Genomic DNA, 21673 nt, shown 5'->3' with positions numbered 1-21673 from the left:
TGGCGAACATTTGTCTCCCTTGTGAAAGTGATGTCTTCCTGAACTGCTGTAGGTAGACCCACAGGGGACTCCTGAGGGACTGAGTACCAGGATGTGGACCCTGAAGGAACAGCCGATATATTTTCAAGTCGGGACAATGTTTGGGGACAGAGGGGAACTTGCAGGGACTGGTGTTCCCCATGTAGCTGCTGCCCTTGTCCCTCCAGGGGGTAGAGGTGACGGGGTTTGGGAAGGTGATGTCTAAGGAGCCTCACTGCAGTGGGCCTTTTAGAGGGGACACCCTGCTGTGGAGGGAAGGGGGGTGTTTGTGGGTGCCAATTGAGGGGGGGGAGGGGCTGCTTTGTCCCTGGACTGTGTCGAGCTGCTCGAGTTCAGTCTTATCCAATGCCCTCCACAATGTTGGCATTGAAGCTGACTCCATGAGGCTTCCAGCCAGACCATTCCCCACTCGAACCACTCCCTGAGAGAGAAAGGTGTTCCCTCGCATCAGATCAGCTGCCACGGCCAATCACTGCCCAATCTGCTACTTCCTTTCAGAAGGCTGCTGTCTCACAGCCCCCTACACCCCCTCCCTATCTCTGTCACCCCCTCCAGCCCCTCCCTATCTCTGTCACCCCCTCCAGCCCCCTACACCCCCTCCATATCTCTGTCACCCCCTCCAGCCCCCTACACCCCCTCCCTATCTCTGTCACCCCCTCCAGCCCCCTACACCCCCTCCCTATCTCTGTCACCCCCTCCAGCCCCTACACCCCCTCCCTATCTCTGTCACCTCCTCCAGCCCCTACACCCTCTCCCTATCTCTGTCACCCCCTCCAGTCCCTACACCCCCTCCCTATCTCTGTCACCCCCTCCAGCCCCCTACACCCCCTCCCTATCTCTGTCACCCCCTCCAGCCCCTACACCCCCTCCCTATCTCTGTCACCCCCTCCAGCCCCTACACCCTCTCCCTATCTCTGTCACCCCCTCCAGCCCCCTACACCCCCTCCCTATCTCTGTCACCCCCTCCAGCCCCCTCCAGCCCCTCCCTATCTCTGTCGCCTCCTCCAGCCCCTACACCCCCTCCCTATCTCTGTCACCCCCTCCAGCCCCCTACACCCCCTCCCTATCTCTGTCACCCCCTCCAGCCCCTACACCCTCTCCCTATCTCTGTCACCCCCTCCAGCCCCCTACACCCCCTCCCTATCTCTGTCACCCCCTCCAGCCTCTACACCCCCTCCCTACCTCTATCACCCCCTCCAGCCCCCTACACCTTTGCATTCTGGGACAGTCGCTGATGCTCAGTACCGACATGAGCTTCCAATCCCAGATTCCCATTGGTTGAGTTGAAAGGTCACAGGAGGCCCTGGTGGGATTTGAACCCGTGGCCCCAGAACATGAGCCTGAGTTGGGGCTGGGGCCTCTGGAGGACTGGCCCAGGGACATTCCCACTCTGCTCCCACCTCCTTACCAAGTGAACGTGTGATAAATGCGAGTGATTTTGAAAGCTGCCCCCGACACAGCCATAGAAACACACAGCGCAGACACACAGGCCCTTCGGCCCAACGTGTCCATGCCAACCTCATTCTCAAACTGCATACCTGTCCTTACCAGTGTGGCCATTGTTGGAGAGGGTGAACTCTTCTCTGTCTGGTTTGCTGTATCCCTTTAACAGGACTGGTGTCAGGGAGGGGTCAAAGGTGACAACGTCAGTCTCGATATCAATAGGAGATTGAAGTCGCTCCCCACAATGTACATATTCCGTTTTCCACTCCCCTTGTCCCAAGGAGCCTGCATTCAAATGGACAAAGCAAATATCAACAGAACGTTTAGTCACAACACCCCCTCCCTATCCCTGTCACACCCTCCAGCCCCCTACACCCCCTCCCTATCTCTGTCCCACCCTCCAGCCCCTACACCCCTTCCCTATCCCTGTCACGCCCTCCAGTCCCCTACACCCCCTCCCTATCTCTGTCCCACCCTCCAGCCCCTACACCCCTTCCCTATCCCTGTCACGCCCTCCAGTCCCCTACACCCCCTCCCTATCTCTGTCCCACCCTCCAGCCCCCTACACCCCCTCCCTATCCCTGTCACGCCCTCCAGTCCCCTACACCCCCTCCCTATCTCTGTCACACCCTCCAGCCCCTACACACCCTCCCTATCTCTGTCACACCCACCAGCCCCTACACCCCCGCCCTATCTCTGTCACCCCCCTACCCTGCTACACCCTCTCCCTATCTCTGTCACCCCCTTCACCCCCTCCCTATCTCTGTCTCCCCCTCCAGCACCCTACACCCACTCCCTATCTCTGTCAACCCCTCCAGCCCGCTACACCCCCTCCCTCTCTCTATCACCCCCTCCAGCCCCCTACACACCCTCCCTATCTCTGTCAACCTCTCCAGTCCCCTACACCCCCTCCCTATCCCTGTCACCCCCTCAAGCCCCTACACCCCCTCCCTATCTCTGTCACCCCCACCAGCCCCCTACACCCCCTCCCTATCTCTGTCACCCCTTCCAGCACCCTACATCCCCTTCCTCTCTCTGTCACCTCCTCCAGCCCCTGCCCCCCTCCTTATCTCTGTCACCTCCTCCAGCCTCCTACACCCCTCCCTCTCTCTGTCACCCCCTCCAGCCCCCTACACTCCCTCCCTATCTCTGTCACCCCCTCCAGCCCCCTCCCTATCTCTGTCATCCCCTCCAGCCCCCTACATCCTCTCCCTATCTCTGTCACCCCTCCAGCCCCTAGACCCCCTCCCTATCTCTGTCACCCCCACTAGCCCCCTCCACTCCCTTCCTATCTCTGTCACCCCCTCCAGCCCCCTCCCTATCTCTGTCATCCCCTCCAGCCCCCTACATCCTCTCCCTATCTCTGTCACCCCCTCCAGCCCCTAGACCCCCTCCCTATCTCTGTCCCCTCCTCCAGCCCTTACACCCCTTCCCTATCTCTGTTACCACCTCCATCCCCTATATCCCCTCCCTGTCTCAGTCACTCCCACCAGCCCCTACACCCGCTCCTATCTCTGTCACCTCCTCCAGCCCCCTCCCCCTCCCTATCTCTGTCACCTCCTCCAGCCCCCTCCCCCTCCCTATCTCTGTCACCTCCTCCACCCCCCTACACCCCCTCCCTATCTCTGTCACCCCCTCCAGTCCCTTACACCCCCTCCCTATCTCTGTCACCCCCTCCAGTCCCCTACACCCCCTCCCTATCTCTGTCACCCCCTCCAGTCCCTTACACCCCCTCCCTTTCTCTGTCACCCCCTCCAGCCCCTCTCCCCTTCCCTATCTTTGTAACATCTTACATGTCACTTCAAACACCCCCAAGACAGGGACTGCACAGGGTTAGATGCAGAGTAAAGCTCCCCCTACACTGACCCCATCAAACACTCCCAGGACAGGGGTTTAGATCCAGAGTAAAGTGAGGATAAAATTGTGATCCAGGGTGAGTGTGACTGACTGAAGATTTCAGACACTGTCTGAAAAATGATTCACTGTTTCTGGTTCTTTCTCAGTCAAATAGAATGCTGCTGGAAGGTGGAAGAAAGAATAATTTGGGTGCAAATATTGTTTGGAAAGGATTTACCTTCGTACGTCCAATGGATACCTGTACAGGAAGAGAGAGAAGATTAGACATCGGAAACTTTTGGAGTGACTGAGAAACAGAAACAGGCCATGAGGCTCATCAGGCCTGCAATGGCGATAACGGCCCGCACAGATCTTGTCCCAGAACCTCTACACCTTATATGAAAAACAGCATCTGTGGAGCATCTACTAAAAATTTATTCATGGGCATCGCTAGCGAGGCCAGCATTTATTGCCCATGTCAGAGGGCAGTTAAGAGTCAACCTCTGTTGCTTTGGGTCTGGAGTCACGTGTAGGCCAGGCCAGGTAAGGATGGCGGTTTCCTTCCCTAAAGGATTTCAGTGAGCCAGGAGGCAATCACTTTGTGGTCATCATTATGGAATTCAACCTGAGTCCTCAGAACATTATCTGTCTCCCTGGATTAACGACCCAGCGATAATACCACAAGGTCATTGCCTCCCTGGAAATATTTTTGAGTCTGACATGCCTGTTCCACAGACGCTTCTCTTCCTGGTATGTCCATGTTACACAGAACATTGAACAGTATAGCACAGGAACAGGCCCTTCAGCCCACCACGTCTATGCTGACCATGATGTCATTCTAAACTAATCTCATTTGCACATCCTCCAAATCACCTACCAAACCTGGGACCTGTTGCCCCGAAAGGGCAGAACCTGCAAGATCCCCCACCCAGCCAATCACCATCCGGTTGTGGAAATATATCTGTCCCATCTTAGAGCCCCTACACCCCTTCCCTATCTCTGTAACACCCCCGACACACCCTCCCAGATCTCTGTCCCCTCCTCCAGCCCCCTACACTCCCTTCCTATCTCTGTCAACCCCTCCAGCACCCTACACCCCCTCCCTATCTCTTTCACTCCTCTGGCACCTACACCCCCTGCCTATCTTTATCACACCCTTCCAGCCCCCTACATCCCCTCCCTATCTCTGTCACCCTACACTCCCTCTCTATCTCTGTCACCTCCTCCAGCCCCTTAGACCCCCTCCCTATCTCTTTCACCCCCTCCAGTCCCCTACACCCCCTCCCTATCTCTGTCACCCCCTCCGGCACCTACACCCCCTCCCTATCTCTGTCACCCCCTCCAGCCCCTATATCCCTCACTATCTCTGTCCCCTCCTCCAGCCCCTATATCCCTCACTATCTCTGTCCCCTCCTCCAGCCCCTATATCCCTCACTATCTCTGTCCCCTCCTCCAGCCCCTATATCCCTCACTATCTCTGTCCCCTCCTCCAGCCCCTATATCCCTCACTATCTCTGTCCCCTCCTCCAGCCCCTATATCCCTCACTATCTCTGTCCCCTCCTCCAGCCCCTATATCCCTCACTATCTCTGTCCCCTCCTCCAGCCCCTATATCCCTCCCTATCTCTATGAACGTCTCCATGTGATTTTTTTCTTATCGCCTGCCAGTTTCAGAACTTACACTGAAATGTGGTGTGTCCAACAGTGCCCACTCCCTCAGCACTGACCCTCCGACAGTTCGGCACTCCCTCAGCACTGACCCTCCGACAGTGCGGGACTCCCTCAGCACTGACCCTCCGACAGTGCGGCACTCCCTCAGCACTGACCCTCCGACAGTTCGGCACTCCCTCAGCACTGACCCTCCGACAGTTCGGCACTCCCTCAGCACTGACCCTCCGACAGTGCGGGACTCCCTCAGCACTGACCCTCCGACAGTGCGGCTCTCCCTCAGCGCTGACCCTCCGACAGTGCGGCACTCCCTCAGCACTGACCCTCCGACAGTGCGGCACTCCCTCAGCACTGACCCTCCGACAGTGCGGCTCTCCCTCAGCGCTGACCCTCCGACAGTGCGGCTCTCCCTCAGCGCTGACTGTCCGACAGTGCACACTCCCTCAGCGCTGACCCTCCGACAGTGCGGCTCTCCCTCAGCGCTGACTGTCCGACAGTGCACACTCCCTCAGCACTGACCCTCTGATAGTGCCCACGCCCTCAGCACTGACCCTCCGACAGTGCGGCTCTCTGTCAGATCTGACTGTCCGACAGTGCACACTCCCTCAGCACTGACTATCCGACAGTGCACACTCCCTCAGCACTGACCCTCCGACAGTGCGGCACTCCCTCAGCGCTGACTGTCCGACAGTGCACACTCCCTCAGCACTGACCCTTCGACAGTGCGGCACTCCCTCAGCGCTGACTGTCCGACTGTGCCCACTCCCTCAGCACTGACCCTCTGATAGTGCCCACGCCCTCAGCACTGACCCTCCGACAGTGCGGCACTCCCTCAGCATTGACCCTCTGACAGTACCCACTCCCTCAGCACTGACCCTCTGACAGTGCCCACTCCCTCAGCACGGACCATCCAACAGTGCCCACTCCCTCAGCACTGACCCTCCGACTGCGCCCGCTCCCTCAGCACTGACCCTCTGACAGTGTGACACTCCCTCAGCACTGACCCTCCGACAGTGCCCAATCCCTCAGTGCTGACCCTCCGACAGTGCCTGATCCCTCAGCGCCGACCCTCCCACGTTGCCCACTCCCTCAGCACTGACCCTCCAACAGTGTCTGATCCCTCAGCGCTGACCTTCGCACATTGCCCACTCCCTCAGCGCTGACCCTCTGAATGTGCCCCCTCCCTCAGCGCTGACCCTCTGAATGTGCCCCCTCCCTCAGCCCTGGTGTTTGGAGTCTGAACCTGGATGTGAGGTTGGAATCTGATCCTGAACTCAACACGCTGCATTAGTAGCTACCCGCGAAGTCAGAGCTGGTTAATCTGTCAGGAAGGTGTCTGGGTGAGCGCAGTAGCCGATGAAACAGGAGAACAGGAGCTTTTAGATAGGGACCTCATAATAACATGCCTGAAGGGAGCAACAGTTTGAAGATTAACTCTCTACAGGAACGGACTAGGCGACAGCATTTAGCTCACTGGGAAAGTTTCCAGTTATATACGGCGTCACTGACAACTGTTTTGTTTAGAAGATAAAACTAGACACACACACGCTCACTGTCACACACACATTCTCACATAGATACACACTCACACATAGACATATAAACACACACACATACACTCACACACATACCCACACTCTCTCACACACACACACACACACACTCATATACACTCAGAGACACGCACTGTCACACACACATTCTCACACTCACACACAGATATATAAACACACACACACACACTCTCTCACACACTCAGAGACACACTCACAGACGCACTGTCACACACATGTTCTCACACTCACACAGATATATAAACACACACACTCTCTCACATACACTCATATACACTCAGAGACACGTACTGTCACACACACATTCTCACACTCACACACAGATATATAAACACACACACACACACTCTCTCACACACTCATATACACTCAGAGACACACTCACAGACGCACTGTCACACACATGTTCTCACACTCACGCACAGATATATAACACACACACTCTCACACACACTCATATACACTCAGAGACACGCACTGTCTCACACACACACATTCTCACACACAGATATATAAACACACACACTCTCCCTCACATACACTCATATACACTCAGAGACACACTCACAGACGCACTGTCAAACACACATTCTCACACTCACACACAGATATATAAACACACACATACACACTCTCTCACACACACTCATATACACTCAGAGACACGTACTGTCACACACATTCTCACACTCACACACAGATATATAAACACACACACACACTCTCTCACACACACTCATATACACTCAGAGACACGTACTGTCACACACACATTCTCACACTCACACACAGATATATAAACACTGTCTGAAAAATGAGTCAATGTTTCTGGTTCTTTCTTCAGTCAAAGAGAATGCTGCTGGAAGGCGGAAGAAAGAATAATTTGGGTGCAAATATTGCTTGGAAAGGATTTACATCCGTACGTCCAATGGATACCTGTACAGGAAGAGAGAGAAGATTAGACATCGGAAACTTTTGGAGTGACTGAGAAACAGAAACAGGCCATGAGGTTCATCAGGCCTGCAATGGCGATAACGGCCCGCACAGATCTTGTCCCAGAACCTCTACACCTTATATGAAAAACAGCATCTGTGGAGCATCTACTAAAAATTTATTCATGGGCATCGCTAGCGAGGCCAGCATTTATTGCCCATGTCAGAGGGCAGTTAAGAGTCAACCTCTGTTGCTTTGGGTCTGGAGTCACGTGTAGGCCAGGCCAGGTAAGGATGGCGGTTTCCTTCCCTAAAGGATTTCAGTGAGCCAGGAGGGCTTTTCCCCGACAATCACTTTGTGGTCATCATTATGGAATTCAACCTGAGTCCTCAGAACATTATCTGTCTCCCTGGATTAACGACCCAGCGATAATACCACAAGGTCATTGCCTCCCTGGAAATATTTTTGAGTCTGACATGCCTGTTCCACAGACGCTTCTCTTCCTGGTATGTCCATGTTACACAGAACATTGAACAGTATAGCACAGGAACAGGCCCTTCAGCCCACCACGTCCATGCTGACCATGATGTCATTCTAAACTAATCTCATTTGCACATCCTCCAAATCACCTACCAAACCTGGGACCTGTTGCCCCGAAAGGGCAGAACCTGCAAGATCCCCCACCCAGCCAATCACCATCCTGTTGTGGAAATATATCTGTCCCATCTTAGAGCCCCTACACCCCTTCCCTATCTCTGTAACACCCCCGACACACCCTCCCAGATCTCTGTCCCCTCCTCCAGCCCCCTACACTCGCTTCCTATCTCTGTCAACCCCTCTAGCACCTACACCCCCTCCCTATCTCTGTCAACCCCTCCAGCACCCTACACCCTCTCCCTATCTCTTTCACCCCTCTAGCACCTACACCACCTGCCTATCTTTATCACACTCTTCCAGCCCCCTACATCCCCTCCCTATCTCTGTCACCCTACACTCCCTCTCTATTTCTGTCACCTCCTCCAGCCCCCTAGACCCCCTCCCTATCTCTTTCACCCCCTCCAGTCCCCTACATCCCCTCCCTATCTCTGTCACCCCCTCCAGCCCCCTACACCCCCTCCCTATCTCTGTCACCCCTTCCAGCCCCTATACCCCCTCCCTATCTCTGTCACCCCTTTCCAGTCCCCGACACCCCTCCCTATCTCTGTCACCCCTCCAGCTCCTACACCCCCTCCCTATCTCTGTCCCCTCCTCCAGCCCCCTAAACCCCCTCCCTATCTCTGTCACCTTCTACAGCCCCTACACCTGCTCCCTCTCTCTGCCACCCCCTCCAACCTCTACAACCCCTCCACATCTCTGTCTCCCTCTTCCAGCCCCATACACCCCCTCCCTATCTCTGTCACCCCCTCCCAACCCCTACACCCCCTCCCTATCTCTGTCACCCCCCCAGCCACTACACCCCCTCCCTCTCTGTCCCCTCCTCCAGCCCCTATATCCCTCCCTATCTCTATGAACTTCTCCATGTGATTTTTTTCTTATCGCCTGCCAGTTTCAGAACTTACACTGAAATGTGGTGTGTCCAACAGTGCCCACTCCCTCAGCACTGACCCTCCGACAGTGCGGCACTCCCTCAGCACTGACCCTCCGACAGTGTGGCACTCCCTCAGCACTGACCCTCCGACAGTGCGGCTCTCCCTCAGCACTGACCCTCCGACAGTGCGGCTCTCCCTCAGCGCTGACTGTCCGACAGTGCACACTCCCTCAGCACTGACCCTCTGATAGTGCCCACGCCCTCAGCACTGACCCTCTGACAGTGCGGCACTCCCTCAGCACTGATCCTCCGACAGTGCGGCACTCCCTCAGCGCTGACTGTCCGACAGTGCGGCACTCCCTCAGCGCTGACTGTCCGAGAGTGCACACTCCCTCAGCACTGACCCTCTGATAGTGCCCACGCCCTCACCACTGACCCTCTGACAGTGCGGCACTCCCTCAGCACTGACCCTCCGACAGTGCGGCACTCCCTCAGTACTGACCCTCTGCCAGTGCGGCTCTCCCTCAGTGCTGACTGTCCGACAGTGCACACTCCCTCAGCACTGACCCTCTGATAGTGCCCACGCCCTCAGCACTGACCCTCTGACAGTGCGGCACTCCCTCAGCACTGACCCTCCGACAGTGCGGCACTCCCTCAGTACTGACCCTCTGACAGTGCGGCACTCCCTCAGCGCTGACTGTCCGACAGTGCGGCACTCCCTCAGCATTGACTGTCCGACAGTGCACACTCCCTCAGCACTGACCCTCTGATAGTGCCCACGTCCTCAGCACTGACCCTCCAACAGTGCGGCACTCCCTCAGCATTGACCCTCTGACAGTACCCACTCCCTCAGCACTGACCCTCTGACAGTGCCCACTCCCTCAGCATGGACCGTCCAACAGTGCCCACTCCCTCAGCACTGACCCTCCGACAGTGCCCAATCCCTCAGTGCTGACCCTCCGATAGCGTCCGATCCCTCAGCACTGACCCTTCAATAGTGCCCACTCCTTCAGCACTGACCCTCCGACAGTGCCCAATCCCTCAGTGCTGACCCTCCGACAGTGCCTGATCCCTCAGCGCCGACCCTCCCACGTTGCCCACTCCCTCAGCACTGACCCTCCAACAGTGCCTGATCCCTCAGCGCTGACCTTCGCACATTGCCCACTCCCTCAGCGCTGACCCTCTGAATGTGCCCCCTCCCTCAGCGCTGACCCTCTGAATGTGCCCCCTCCCTCAGCCCTGGTGTTTGGAGTCTGAACCTGGATGTGAGGTTGGAATCTGATCCTGAACTCAACACGCTGCATTAGTAGCTACCCGCGAAGTCAGAGCTGGTTAATCTGTCAGGAAGGTGTCTGGGTGAGCGCAGTAGCCGATGAAACAGGAGAACAGGAGCTTTTAGATAGGGACCTCATAATAACATGCCTGAAGGGAGCAACAGTTTGAAGATTAACTCTCTACAGGAACGGACTAGGCGACAGCATTTAGCTCACTGGGAAAGTTTCCAGTTATATACGGCGTCACTGACAACTGTTTTGTTTAGAAGATAAAACTAGACACACGCACGCTCACTGTCACACACACATTCTCACATAGATACACACTCACACATAGACATATAAACACACACACATACACTCACACACATACCCACACTCTCTCACACACTCATCTACACTCAGAGACACGCACTGTCACACACGTTCTCACACACACACACAGATATATAAACACACACTCTCTCACACACACTCATATACACTCAGAGACACGTACTGTCACACACATTCTCACACTCACACACAGATATATAAACACACACATACACACTCTCTCACACACACTCATATACACTCAGAGACACGTACTGTCACACACATTCTCACACTCACACACAGATATTTAAACACACACTCTCTCACACACACTCATATACACTCAGAGGCACGTACTGTCACACACATTCTCACACTCACACACAGATATATAAACACACACATACACACTCTCTCACACACACTCATATACACTCAGAGACACGTACTGTCACACACACATTCTCACACTCACACACAGATATATAAACACACACACACACTCTCACACACTCATATACACTCAGAGACACACTCACAGACGCACTGTCACACACATGTTCTCACACTCACACACAGATATATAAACACACACACTCTCTCACACACACTCATATACACTCAGAGACACACTCACAGACGCACTGTCACACAGACATTCTCACACTCACACACAGATATATAAACACACACACACACTCTCTCACACACACTCATATACACTCAGAGACACGTACTGTCACACACACATTCTCACACTCACACACAGATATATAAACACACACATACACACTCTCTCACACACACACTTATATACACTCAAAGACACGTACTGTCACACACATTCTCACACTCACACACAGATATATAAACACACACATACACACTCTCTCACACACACTCATATACACTCAGAGACACACTCACAGACGCACTGTCACACACACATTCTCACACTCACACACAGATACACTCTCTCACACACACTCATATACACTCAGAGACACACTCACAGACGCACTGTCACACACACATTCTCACACTCACACACAGATATATACACACATACACACTCTCTCACACACACTCATATACACTCAGAGACACACTCACAGACACACTGTCACACACACATTCTCACACTCACACACAGATATATAAACACACACTCTCTCACACACACTCATATACACTCAGAGACACACTCACAGGCGCACTGTCACACACACATTCTCACACTCACACACAGATATATAAACACACACACACACACTCTCTCACACACACTCATATACATTCAGAGACACGTACTGTCACACACATTCTCACACTCACACACAGATATATAAACACACAGACACGCACTCTCACACACACTCATATACACTCAGAGACACACTCACAGACGCACTGTCACACACACATTCTCACACTCACACACAGATATATAAACACACACACACACTCTCTCACACACACTCATATACACTCATAGACACGTACTGTCACACACACATTCTCACACTCACACACAGATATATAAACACACACACACACTCTCTCTCACACACTCAGAGACACACTCACAGACGCCCTGTCACACACACACAGACACACACACTTAGACACAAACATACACACACTCCCACATAGACACACACACACATTCATTTGTAAACACTCTCACATCCACACACATTCACACCTACACAAAGATATACACACCCTCACAGACACACACACCCATAAACACACTCATGCGCACACACACACACAGTCATACACACACACACACTCACAGTCATACACACACAGTCATACATACACACACACACAGTCATACACACACACACACTCACAGTCATACACACACACACACAGAGTCATACACACACACACAGTCATACATACACACACACACACAGTCATACACACACATACACTCACAGTCATACACACACACACACACAGAGTCATACACACACACAGACATTTTTAGTTATTGCATAAAACAAAAAGGGGCTTCTGGGTAACAGTGTTGGAGGAGGGTGAGGGAAATCATAGTATGTTTGCCTCTGCTACTGAGTGGGTGACCGTAGGGTGAAGGAGTGGGATTGGTAGTGATGCCACCCACAGGCGAATAGCCATTTGCCAGAAGGGGGTTGGGGAGGGAGCCCACAGCTAGCACTACTGAAAGGAATGGGAGCTGAGGGAGTGCAGCATGAGCCAAGTTACCCCTAAGCCCTCATCACACGAGATTTCATGGTCAGCCATTTCACTCGGAGTGTGACCTGACTGACCGGTTTGATGGGTGCCAAAGGAGAAAAGAAAGGAGCATTTGGTTTGACAGTTTCGGCCAAGAGTCCTTATTGACTGGATTCCCAGTCCGCAGATCCTCATGTGTGCAGCATTCTTGGAGATTTGTGGAGTGGGCACCATCGGAGGGTCAGCGCTGAGGGACCGGGCCCTGTCGGAGGGTCAGCGCTGAGGGAGTGGGTGCTGTCAGAGGGTCAGTGCTGAGGGAGTGGGTGCTGTCAGAGGGTCAGTGCTGAGGGAGTGGGCACTGTCAGAGGGTCAGTGCTGAGGGAGCGGGCAAGGTCAGAGGGTCAGTGCTGAGGGAGCGGGCACTGTCAGAGGGTCAGCGCTGAGGGAGCGGGCACTGTCGGAGGGTCAGCGCTGAGGGAGCGGGAGCTGTCAGAGGGTCAGTGCTGAGGGAGCGGGCACTGTCAGAGAGTCAGTGCTGAGGGAGCGGGCACTGTTGAAAGGCCAGTGCTGAGGGAGCGGGCACAGCTGGAGGGTCAGTGCTGAGGGAGTAGGCACTGTTGGAGGGTCAGCGCTGAGGGAGCGGGCACTGTCGGAGGGTCACTGCTGAGGGAGCGGGCACTGTTGGAAGGTCAGCGCTGAGGGAGCGGGCACTGTCAGACGGTCAGCGCTGTGGGAGCGGGTGCTGTAAGAGGGTGAGTGCTGAGGGTGAGTGCTGAGGGAGTGGGCACTGTCAGAGGGTGAGTGCTGAGGGTGAGTGCTGAGGGAGTGGGCACTGTTGGACTGTCAGTGCTGAGGGAGCGAGTGCTGTCAGAGGGTCAGCACTGTGGGAGCAGACACTATCAGAGGGTCAGTGCTGAGGGAGTGGGCACTGTTGGAGAGTCAGTGCTGAGGGAGTGGGCGATGTTAGAGGGTCAGTGCTGAGGGAGCGGGCGCTGTCGTTGGGTCAGTGCTGACGGAGCACCGCACTGTCGGAGGGTCAGCGCTGAGGGAATGGGCACTATCAGAAGGTCAGTGCTGAGGGAGCGGGCACTGTCAGAGGTTCAGGGCTGAGGGAGGGCCGCAGTGTTGGAGGGTCAGTGCTGAGGGAGCGCTGCACGGTCAGTGCGGAGGGAGTGGGCACTTCGGAGGGTCAGTACTGAGGGAGCACCGCACTGTCAGTGGGTCAGTGCTGAGGGAGTGCCGCACTATGGAGGGTCAGTACTGAGGGAATGCCGCACTGTCAGTGGGTCAGTGCTGAGGGAGTGCCGCACTGTTGGAGGGTCAGTACTGAGGGAGCACCGCACTGTTGGAGGGTCAGTACTGAGGGAGCACCGCACTGTTGGAGGGTCAGTACTGAGGGAGTGCCGCACTGTCAGAGGGTCAGTGCTGAGGAAGTGGGCACTATCAGAGGGTCAGTGCTGAGGGAGTGGGCACTGTCGGAGAGTCAGCGCTGTGGGAGCAGAATTTGCTACTCTTTATCTGCTGTGTCTTATCTGGAAGATGGTTTGACCCGGAGCGAGAGGCAGGCTGGATGGAGTCAGTATTCAGAGCTGGAAGGGTCTGGAGTGTGAGAGGGGAGATGCCTCTCCAGACTTTGTCAGAGGGTTAATCAAGTGTCTCCATTACCAGGGACAGGACTGAGCCTCACCTCCACTCTCTGCAATGGTCTGAAAACGTCCTCCGAGCCACAGAAACAAACTCCAGACTCCTAACGCTCTGACAGCCGACTCCATCCCTTCTGGAAGTTGACTGGTGCCCCAAACTGAGAGAGAACCTGAACGTTTGCAGAGATTACAGCTTGCCGAGGAGATACTGAGGATTTGCCAGCTCCAACTGGATTTCAAGCCTCTTTCCAGAACCATGCCCACTTGCTAATCCAACCATGTTAAGGTGGAGCAGCCCTGGTTAAGGTGGAAGTTGCTTCTGCTGCCTATGAAGACCATACCTTGCTGAACCTGTCCTCCCTCGTCCGCTGCTCAATGGATTTCGGTTTTAAACGAGAATCTCACACAGAGGCAGCTCTGTTAGAGACCCCCCTGATTCAAGCTGACTGCGGCAGTCAGGAGGTTACTGAGGAAGCGGGCACTGTTGGAGTTTCAGGGCTGAGGGAACGGGCACTGTCAGAGGTTCAGGGCTGAGGGAGCAGGCACTGTCAGTGGGTCAGTGCTGAGGGAGCGCTGCACTGTCAGTGGGTCAGTGCTGAGGGAGTAGGCACTTCGGAGGGTCAGTACTGAGGGAGCACCGCACTGTCAGTGGGTCAGTGCTGAGGGAGTGGGCACTATGGAGGGTCAGTACTGAGGGAATGCCGCACTGTCAGTGGGTCAGTGCTGAGGGAGTGCCGCACTGTCGGAGGGTCAGTACTGAGGGAGCGCCGCTCTGTTGGAGGGTCAGTACTGAGGGAGCGCCGCACTGTTGGAGGGTCAGTACTGAGGGAGCGCCGCACTGTCAGTGGGTCAGTGCTGAGGGAGTGCTGCACTGTGGGAGGGTCAGTATGAGGGAGTGCCGCATTGTTGGAGGGTCAGTACTGAGGGAGCGCCACACTGTCGGAGGGTCAGTGCTGAGGGAGTGCCGCACTGTCGGAGGGTCAGTGCTGAGGCTGTCCCACATTGTTGGAGGGTCAGTGCTGAGGGAGTGCTGCACTTTCGAAAGGTCAGTGCTGAGGGAGTGCTGCACTGTCAGTGGGTCAGTGCTGAGGGAGCACCGCATTGTTGGAGGGTCAGTGCTGAGGGAGCGCCGCACTGTCAGAGGGTCAGTACTGACGGAGCGCTGCACTGTCGGAGGTTCAGTGCTGAGGGAGTGCCACACTGTGGGAGGGTCAGTACTGAGGGAGTGTCGCACTGTGGGAGGGTCAGTGCTGAGGGAGTGCCGCACTGTCAGAGGGTCAGTGCTGAGTGAGTGCTGCACTGTCGGAGGGTCAGTGCTGAGGGAGCGCCGCATTGTTGTAGGGTCAGTGCTGAGGGAGTGCCGCACTGTCAGAGGGTCAGTGCTGAGGGAGCACTGCACTGTCAGTGGGTCATTGCTGAGGGAGCGCCGCACTGTCGGAGGGTCAGTGCTGAGGGAGCGCTGCACTGTCAGTGGGTCAGTGCTGAGGGAGCACCGCACTGTCAGAGGGTCAGTACTGAGGGAGCGCTGCACTGTCAGAGGGTCAGTGCTGAGGGAGTGCAACACTGTGGGGGGGTCAGTGCTGAGGGAGTGCTGCACTGTGGGAGGGTCAGTACTGAGGGAGTGCCGCATTGTTGGAGGGTCAGTACTGAGGGAGCGCCACACTGACGGAGGGTCAGTGCTGAGGGAGTGCCGCACTGTCGGAGGGTCAGTGCTGAGGGTGTCCCACATTGTTGGAGGGTCAGTGCTGAGGGAGTGCTGCACTTTCGGAAGGTCAGTGCTGAGGGAGTGCTGCACTGTCAGTGGGTCAGTGCTGAGGGAGCACCGCATTGTTGGAGGGTCAGTACTGAGGGAGTGCCACACTGTCGGAGGGTCAGTGCTGAGGGAGTGCCGCACTGTCGGAGGGTCAGTGCTGAGGGAGCGCCGCATTGTTGTAGGGTCAGTGCTGGGGGAGCGCCGCACTGTTGGAGGGTCAGTGCTGAGGGAGTGCCGCACTGTCGGAGGGTCAGTGCTGAGGGAGCACTGCACTGTCAGTGGGTCAGTGCTGAGGGAGTGCCACACTGTGGGGGGGTCAGTACTGAGGGAGTGCCGCATTGTCAGAGGGTCAGTACTGAGGGAGCGCTGCACTGTTGGAGGGTCAGTACTGAGAGAACGCCGCACTGTCAGTGGGTCAGTGCTGAGGGAGTGCTGCACTGTGGGAGGGTCAGTACTGAGGGAGTGCCGCATTGTTGGAGGGTCAGTACTGAGGGAGCGCCACACTGTCAGTGGGTCAGTGCTGAGGGAGTGCCGCACTGTCGGAGGGTCAGGGCTGAGGGTGTCCCACATTGTTGGAGGGTCAGTGCTGAGGGAGTGCTGCACTTTCGGAAGGTCAGTGCTGAGGGAGTGCTGCACTGTCAGTGGGTCAGTGCTGAGGGAGCACCGCATTGTTGGAGGGTCAGTGCTGAGGGAGCGCCGCACTGTCGGAGGGTCAGTACTGAGGGAGCGCTGCACTGTGGGAGGGTCAGTGCTGAGGGAGTGCTGCACTGTCGGAGGGTCAGTGCTGAGGGAGTGCCACACTGTCAGTGGGTCAGTGCTGAGGGAGCTCTGCATTGTTGTAGGGTCAGTACTGAGGGAGTGCCGCACTGTCAGTGGGTCAGTGCTGAGGGAGCTCTGCATTGTTGGAGGGTCAGTGCTGAGAGAGCGCCGCACTGTCAGCGGGTCAGTACTGAGGGAGTGCTGCACTGTCAGAGGGTCAGTGCTGAGGGAGCACCGCACTGTCAGTGGGTCAGTGCTGAGGGAGCGGTGCATTGTTGGAGGGTCAGTGCTGAGGGAGTGCTACACTGTGGGAAGGTCAGTGCTGAGGGAGGTCCGCACTGTTGGAGGGTCAGTGCTGAGGGAGCGGCGCATTGTTGGAGGGTAAGTGCTGAGGGAGCGCCGCACTGTCGGAGGGTCAGTGCTGAGGGAGTGCCGCACTGTCGGAGGGTCAGTGCTGAGGGAGTGCCGCACTGTCGGAGGGTCAGTGCTGAGGGAGTGCCGCACTGTCGGAGGGTCAGTGCTGAGGGAGCACCGCATTGTTGGAGGGTCAGTGCTGAGGGAGTGCCGCACTGTCAGAGGGTCAGTACTGAGGGAGTGCCGCACTGTCAGTGGGTCAGTACTGAGGGAGCGCTGCACTGTCGGAGGGTCAGTACTGAGGGAGGGCCGCACTGTCGGAGGGTCAGTACTGAGGGAGTGGGCACTGTCGGAGGATCAGTATTGAGAGAGCGCTGCACTGTCAGTGGGTAAGTACTGAAGTAGCGCCGCACTGTCGGAGGGTCAGTACTGAGGGAGCGCCGCACTGTCAGAAGTGCTGTTTTCTTGCATAGAAAACAAATAGTAGTCTGTCCTGTCCTTTCAGTTTGTGATCTCACGACACAGAGAGGGGTGAAGTGGATCCTACGCCAATATCCTCACCTGAGAATCCTCAAAGAACATAATTGAAAACACGTGAATATGCCTTGTGATATCACTTCTGAATGTGTGAGGGCTTGCTTTGAGGAAGGAGTCCTGTATTCCCAATATTTCAATGGGGGCTGCACTTCAGAATTGTACTTCGCTGGCTGGTTAACTCTGGGGGGGTTGGGGGGGGTAGTCGTATCGGTGTGGGCAGAGGTGCTAGTTAAATGTACGTTCCCGCTGTGCCTTGGCTCGGTCACTCACTGGCCAGACTCTGCTGCGTGCTTGCAATTAAAATATTTCGGAGTCTTAAAACGCGTTTCACAGAGAAGGCTTTGCGCTAATGCTCTTAACAGTCTGGATGGAAGTGAATGAATTCAATAAAAATGGGGCTTTGCCAGAAAGCCCAGGGAATGTTTTGAGCACAGCAGGATCCCACATTAATTCTGGGTTTGTATTTGGCGTTGAGAGAGGGATTTTGCCCTGGGATGAGGGAATTCAGGTGAACCTTGGCCCACCACCCCCTGCTGTTTCCTCCTCTGGTTTTCCTGTTGTGTGTGTGTGTGTGTGTGTGTGGTGGGTGGGTGGGGGGGGTCACGGTGTTGGTGAGGGGGCGTGGGTTAGGGGGCTCTTGGCCGAGGCAACTATGCACGCTCTGTTTGGGCCTTCTAAGTGTTTGATGCTCCCCAGTCTTCACCAACAGCAGCGTTCTCCTGGTAGCTGAGTTCATCCAACCCCATCCCCCCATCTGCTCTGCTCCCACCCCCACACGGGGTCTCATTCACCTCATTGGCTGCTAACCTACACGAACACCTCTTTCCATCTGTCTATGGACCCCAACTCCTTCCCTATCTCCGTCACCTCCTCCAGCTCCTACACCCCTTCCCTATCCCTGTCACCCCCTCCAGCCCCTACACCCCCTCCCTATCTCTATCACCTCCTCCAGCCCCTACACCCCCTCCCTATCTGTCACCTCCTCCAGCCCCTCCAGCCTCTCCCTATCTCTGTCACCTCCTCCAGCTCCTACACCCTTCCCTATCTCTGACACCTCCTCCAGCCCCTACACCCCCTCCCTATCTCTGTCCCCTACTCTAGCCCCTACACCCCCTTCCTATCTCTGTCACCTCCTCCAGCCCCTACAGCTTCTCCCTATCTCTGTCACCTCCTCCAGCTCCTACACCCTTCTCTATCTCTGACACCTCCTCCAGCCCCTACACCCCCTCCCTATCTCTGTCCCCTACTCTAGCCCCTACACCCCCTCCCTATCTCTGTCACCCTCTCCAGCCCCTACACCCCCTCCCTATCTCTGTCCCCTCCTCCAGCCCCTACAGCTCCTCCCTATCTCTATCACCTCCTCCAGCCCCTACACCCCCTCCCTATCTCTGTCACCCCCTCCAGCCCCTACACCCCCTCCCTATCTCTGTCACCCTCTCCAGCCCCCTACACCCCCTCCCTATCTCTGTCCCCTCCTCCAGCCCCTACACCCCCTCCCTATCTCTGTCCCCTACTCTAGCCCCTACACCCCCTCCCTATCTCTGTCACCCTCTCCAGCCCCTACACCCCCTCCCTATCTCTGTCCCCTCCTCCAGCCCCTACAGCTCCTCCCTATCTCTGTCCCCTCCTCCAGCCCCTACACCCCCTCCCTATCTCTGACACCTCCTCCAGCCCCTACACCCCCTCCCTATCTCTGTCCCCTCCTCCAGCCCCTACACCCCCTCCCTATCTCTGTCACCCTCTCCAGCCCCCTACACCCCCTCCCTATCTCTGTCCCCTCCTCCAGCCCCTACACCCCCTCCCTATCTCTGTCACCCTCTCCAGCCCCCTACACCCCCTCCCTATCTCTGTCCCCTCCTCCAGCCCCTACACCCCCTCCCTATCTCTGTCACCCTCTCCAGCCCCCTACACCCCCTCCCTATCTCTGTCCCCTCCTCCAGCCCCTACACCCCCTCCCTATCTCTGTCACCCTCTCCAGCCCCCTACACCCCCTCCCTATCTCTGTCCCCTCCTCCAGCCCCTACACCTCCTCCCTGCCACCTCCTGATGCCCCCTTGTTTAATGCTCTCCTCTCCAGGGTAGTAATACCGCTAGTTACCTTTCCAAATGTTATGCTAAATGGCATCCCCATAACCCTTGAGTTAGGCCTGGAGGACAGAATGTGACCCAGTAATGGTGCCCCCCTCCCACAGTGCATTGATAGTTCCCCTAGAGGATTACCACTCGGCCTGCAAGAGGCACCGGAAATTCGAAGGGCTTGAGGGGTGGGAGAGAGACCAAGGCCAGGCCTCAAGGATGGGTGTTCATTTAGAGTCTAGTCTGACTGTTGCTGCTCGACTTTGGTTGGTGACGATTGGTCTGTGAGTGTGTGGGTTAACCTGTGAATGACTGAGTTGTGAGTCACACACACACACACCTGTCTGAGATGGAGTGGGTGAATGAATGACAGGGCTGTGTAGGCCAAGGCATGGATGGGACCGCACTCTGTCTCTCCTGAGATTGAGTGAATTGTCTGGTTTCCAAGGGAAGCCAGGACAAGTCCCAGGGAAGTCAGCGTTCCCTTTAATGACTTCCCAAAATCCTTTATAGCCACGTCAAGTACTTAGTCAAAGGGTAGCCATCACTGTCACGTGGCAGGCAGCTCATACACAGCAAGATCCCACAAGCAATGGTTGTGACTGGATCAACTGATGTCTATTGACAGGAAAATGTTGATCGAGGATATCAGGGACAACAGAGTCTCGGACTCAACTCATCCAAATGCTGACCTTCTGACAGTGTGGAACTCCCTCAACATTGACCCTCCAACAGTGCCCAACTTTTCAGCAATGACCCTTCGACAGTGCCTGCTCCCTCAGTACTGACTCTCGACAGTGCGGCACTCCATTAGCGCTGATCCTCCAACATTGCACCACGCCCGCACACTGACCCTCTGACAGTTCCCACTCTCTCAGCACTGACTCCCCGACAATGCCCTCTCCCTCAGCATTGACCCTTCGACAGTGCCTGCTCCCTCAGCATTGATCCTTCGACAGTGGCCGCTCCCTCAGCACTGACCCTCTGACAGTGCCCACTCCCTCAGCAGTGACCCTTCGACAGTGCCCGCTCCCTCAGCACTGACCCACCGACAGTGCCCACTCCCTCAGCATTGACTCTTCGACAGTGCCCGCTCCCGCAGCACTGACCCTCTGACAGCGCCCGCTCCCTCAGCACTGACCCTCCGACAGTGCCCGCTCCCTCAGCACTGACCCTCCGACAGTGCCCGCTCCCTCAGCACTGGCTCTCGACAGTGCAGTGCTGACTCTCCGACAGTGCAGTGCTCCCACTGGGTCACTGGGTATATTCGAGGCTGAGTTAGATTTCTGATGGAGGTGATGGGGAGTGGACAGACTGGAATGTGGGGTTGAGGCCATGAGCACAGAGTCATGGAGGTCAACAGCAGGCCCTTCAGCCCAACCTGTCCATGCCATCCAGTTATCACAGTTAGTCTGGTCCCATTTGCCTCCATTTCGACCATATCCCTCCATGCCTATCCCATCCATACGCTTCTCAATTCTCAAGCCTGTTCCGCCTCCACAACCACCTCTTGGGGGCCCTATGCTGATAGCCTCGAGGGGCCGAATAGCCTCATTCTTATTTTCTGACAGTGGAAAAGCATCAGAAATAATTGGGAGCTCAACTTTGAGGAGTACAAGATGTAAGTTTAAGTGGTTATTTCATTCTGGGATTGGGCAGAAAAGGAAAATCAAAATGAGAGGAGAAAAAAGTGATTTGGAATCCCAGTCTCCAGACGCTGAATCATTTTCCTTG

At 55.8% G+C, this 21673-nt stretch overlaps 1 protein-coding gene across 1 annotated transcript in view; it reads right to left on the bottom strand.

The window, feature by feature from the left end:
* Positions 1-14959, bottom strand: part of LOC122544698 (carbonic anhydrase 14-like) — a 31084-nt gene extending 16125 nt beyond the window's left edge. The window contains exons 1-3 of the mRNA XM_087985110.1: positions 14505-14959; positions 3557-3577; positions 1588-1767 (exon numbers count right to left, since the gene is read on the bottom strand). Coding sequence (XP_087841236.1) covers positions 1588-1767; positions 3557-3577; positions 14505-14718 — 415 coding nt within the window. The 5' untranslated portion in view covers positions 14719-14959. The remainder of the gene's footprint in view (positions 1-1587; positions 1768-3556; positions 3578-14504) is intronic.
* Between the last annotated feature and the right edge of the window lie 6714 nt (positions 14960-21673).

This window comes from Chiloscyllium plagiosum, unplaced genomic scaffold (genome assembly GCF_037043375.1).
Source record: "Chiloscyllium plagiosum isolate Xiang-an unplaced genomic scaffold, Cpla_swu_hap1 HiC_scaffold_50, whole genome shotgun sequence".
Classification (NCBI taxonomy): Eukaryota; Metazoa; Chordata; class Chondrichthyes; order Orectolobiformes; family Hemiscylliidae; genus Chiloscyllium; species Chiloscyllium plagiosum.
This window is presented reverse-complemented; position numbering and strand designations above follow the sequence as displayed.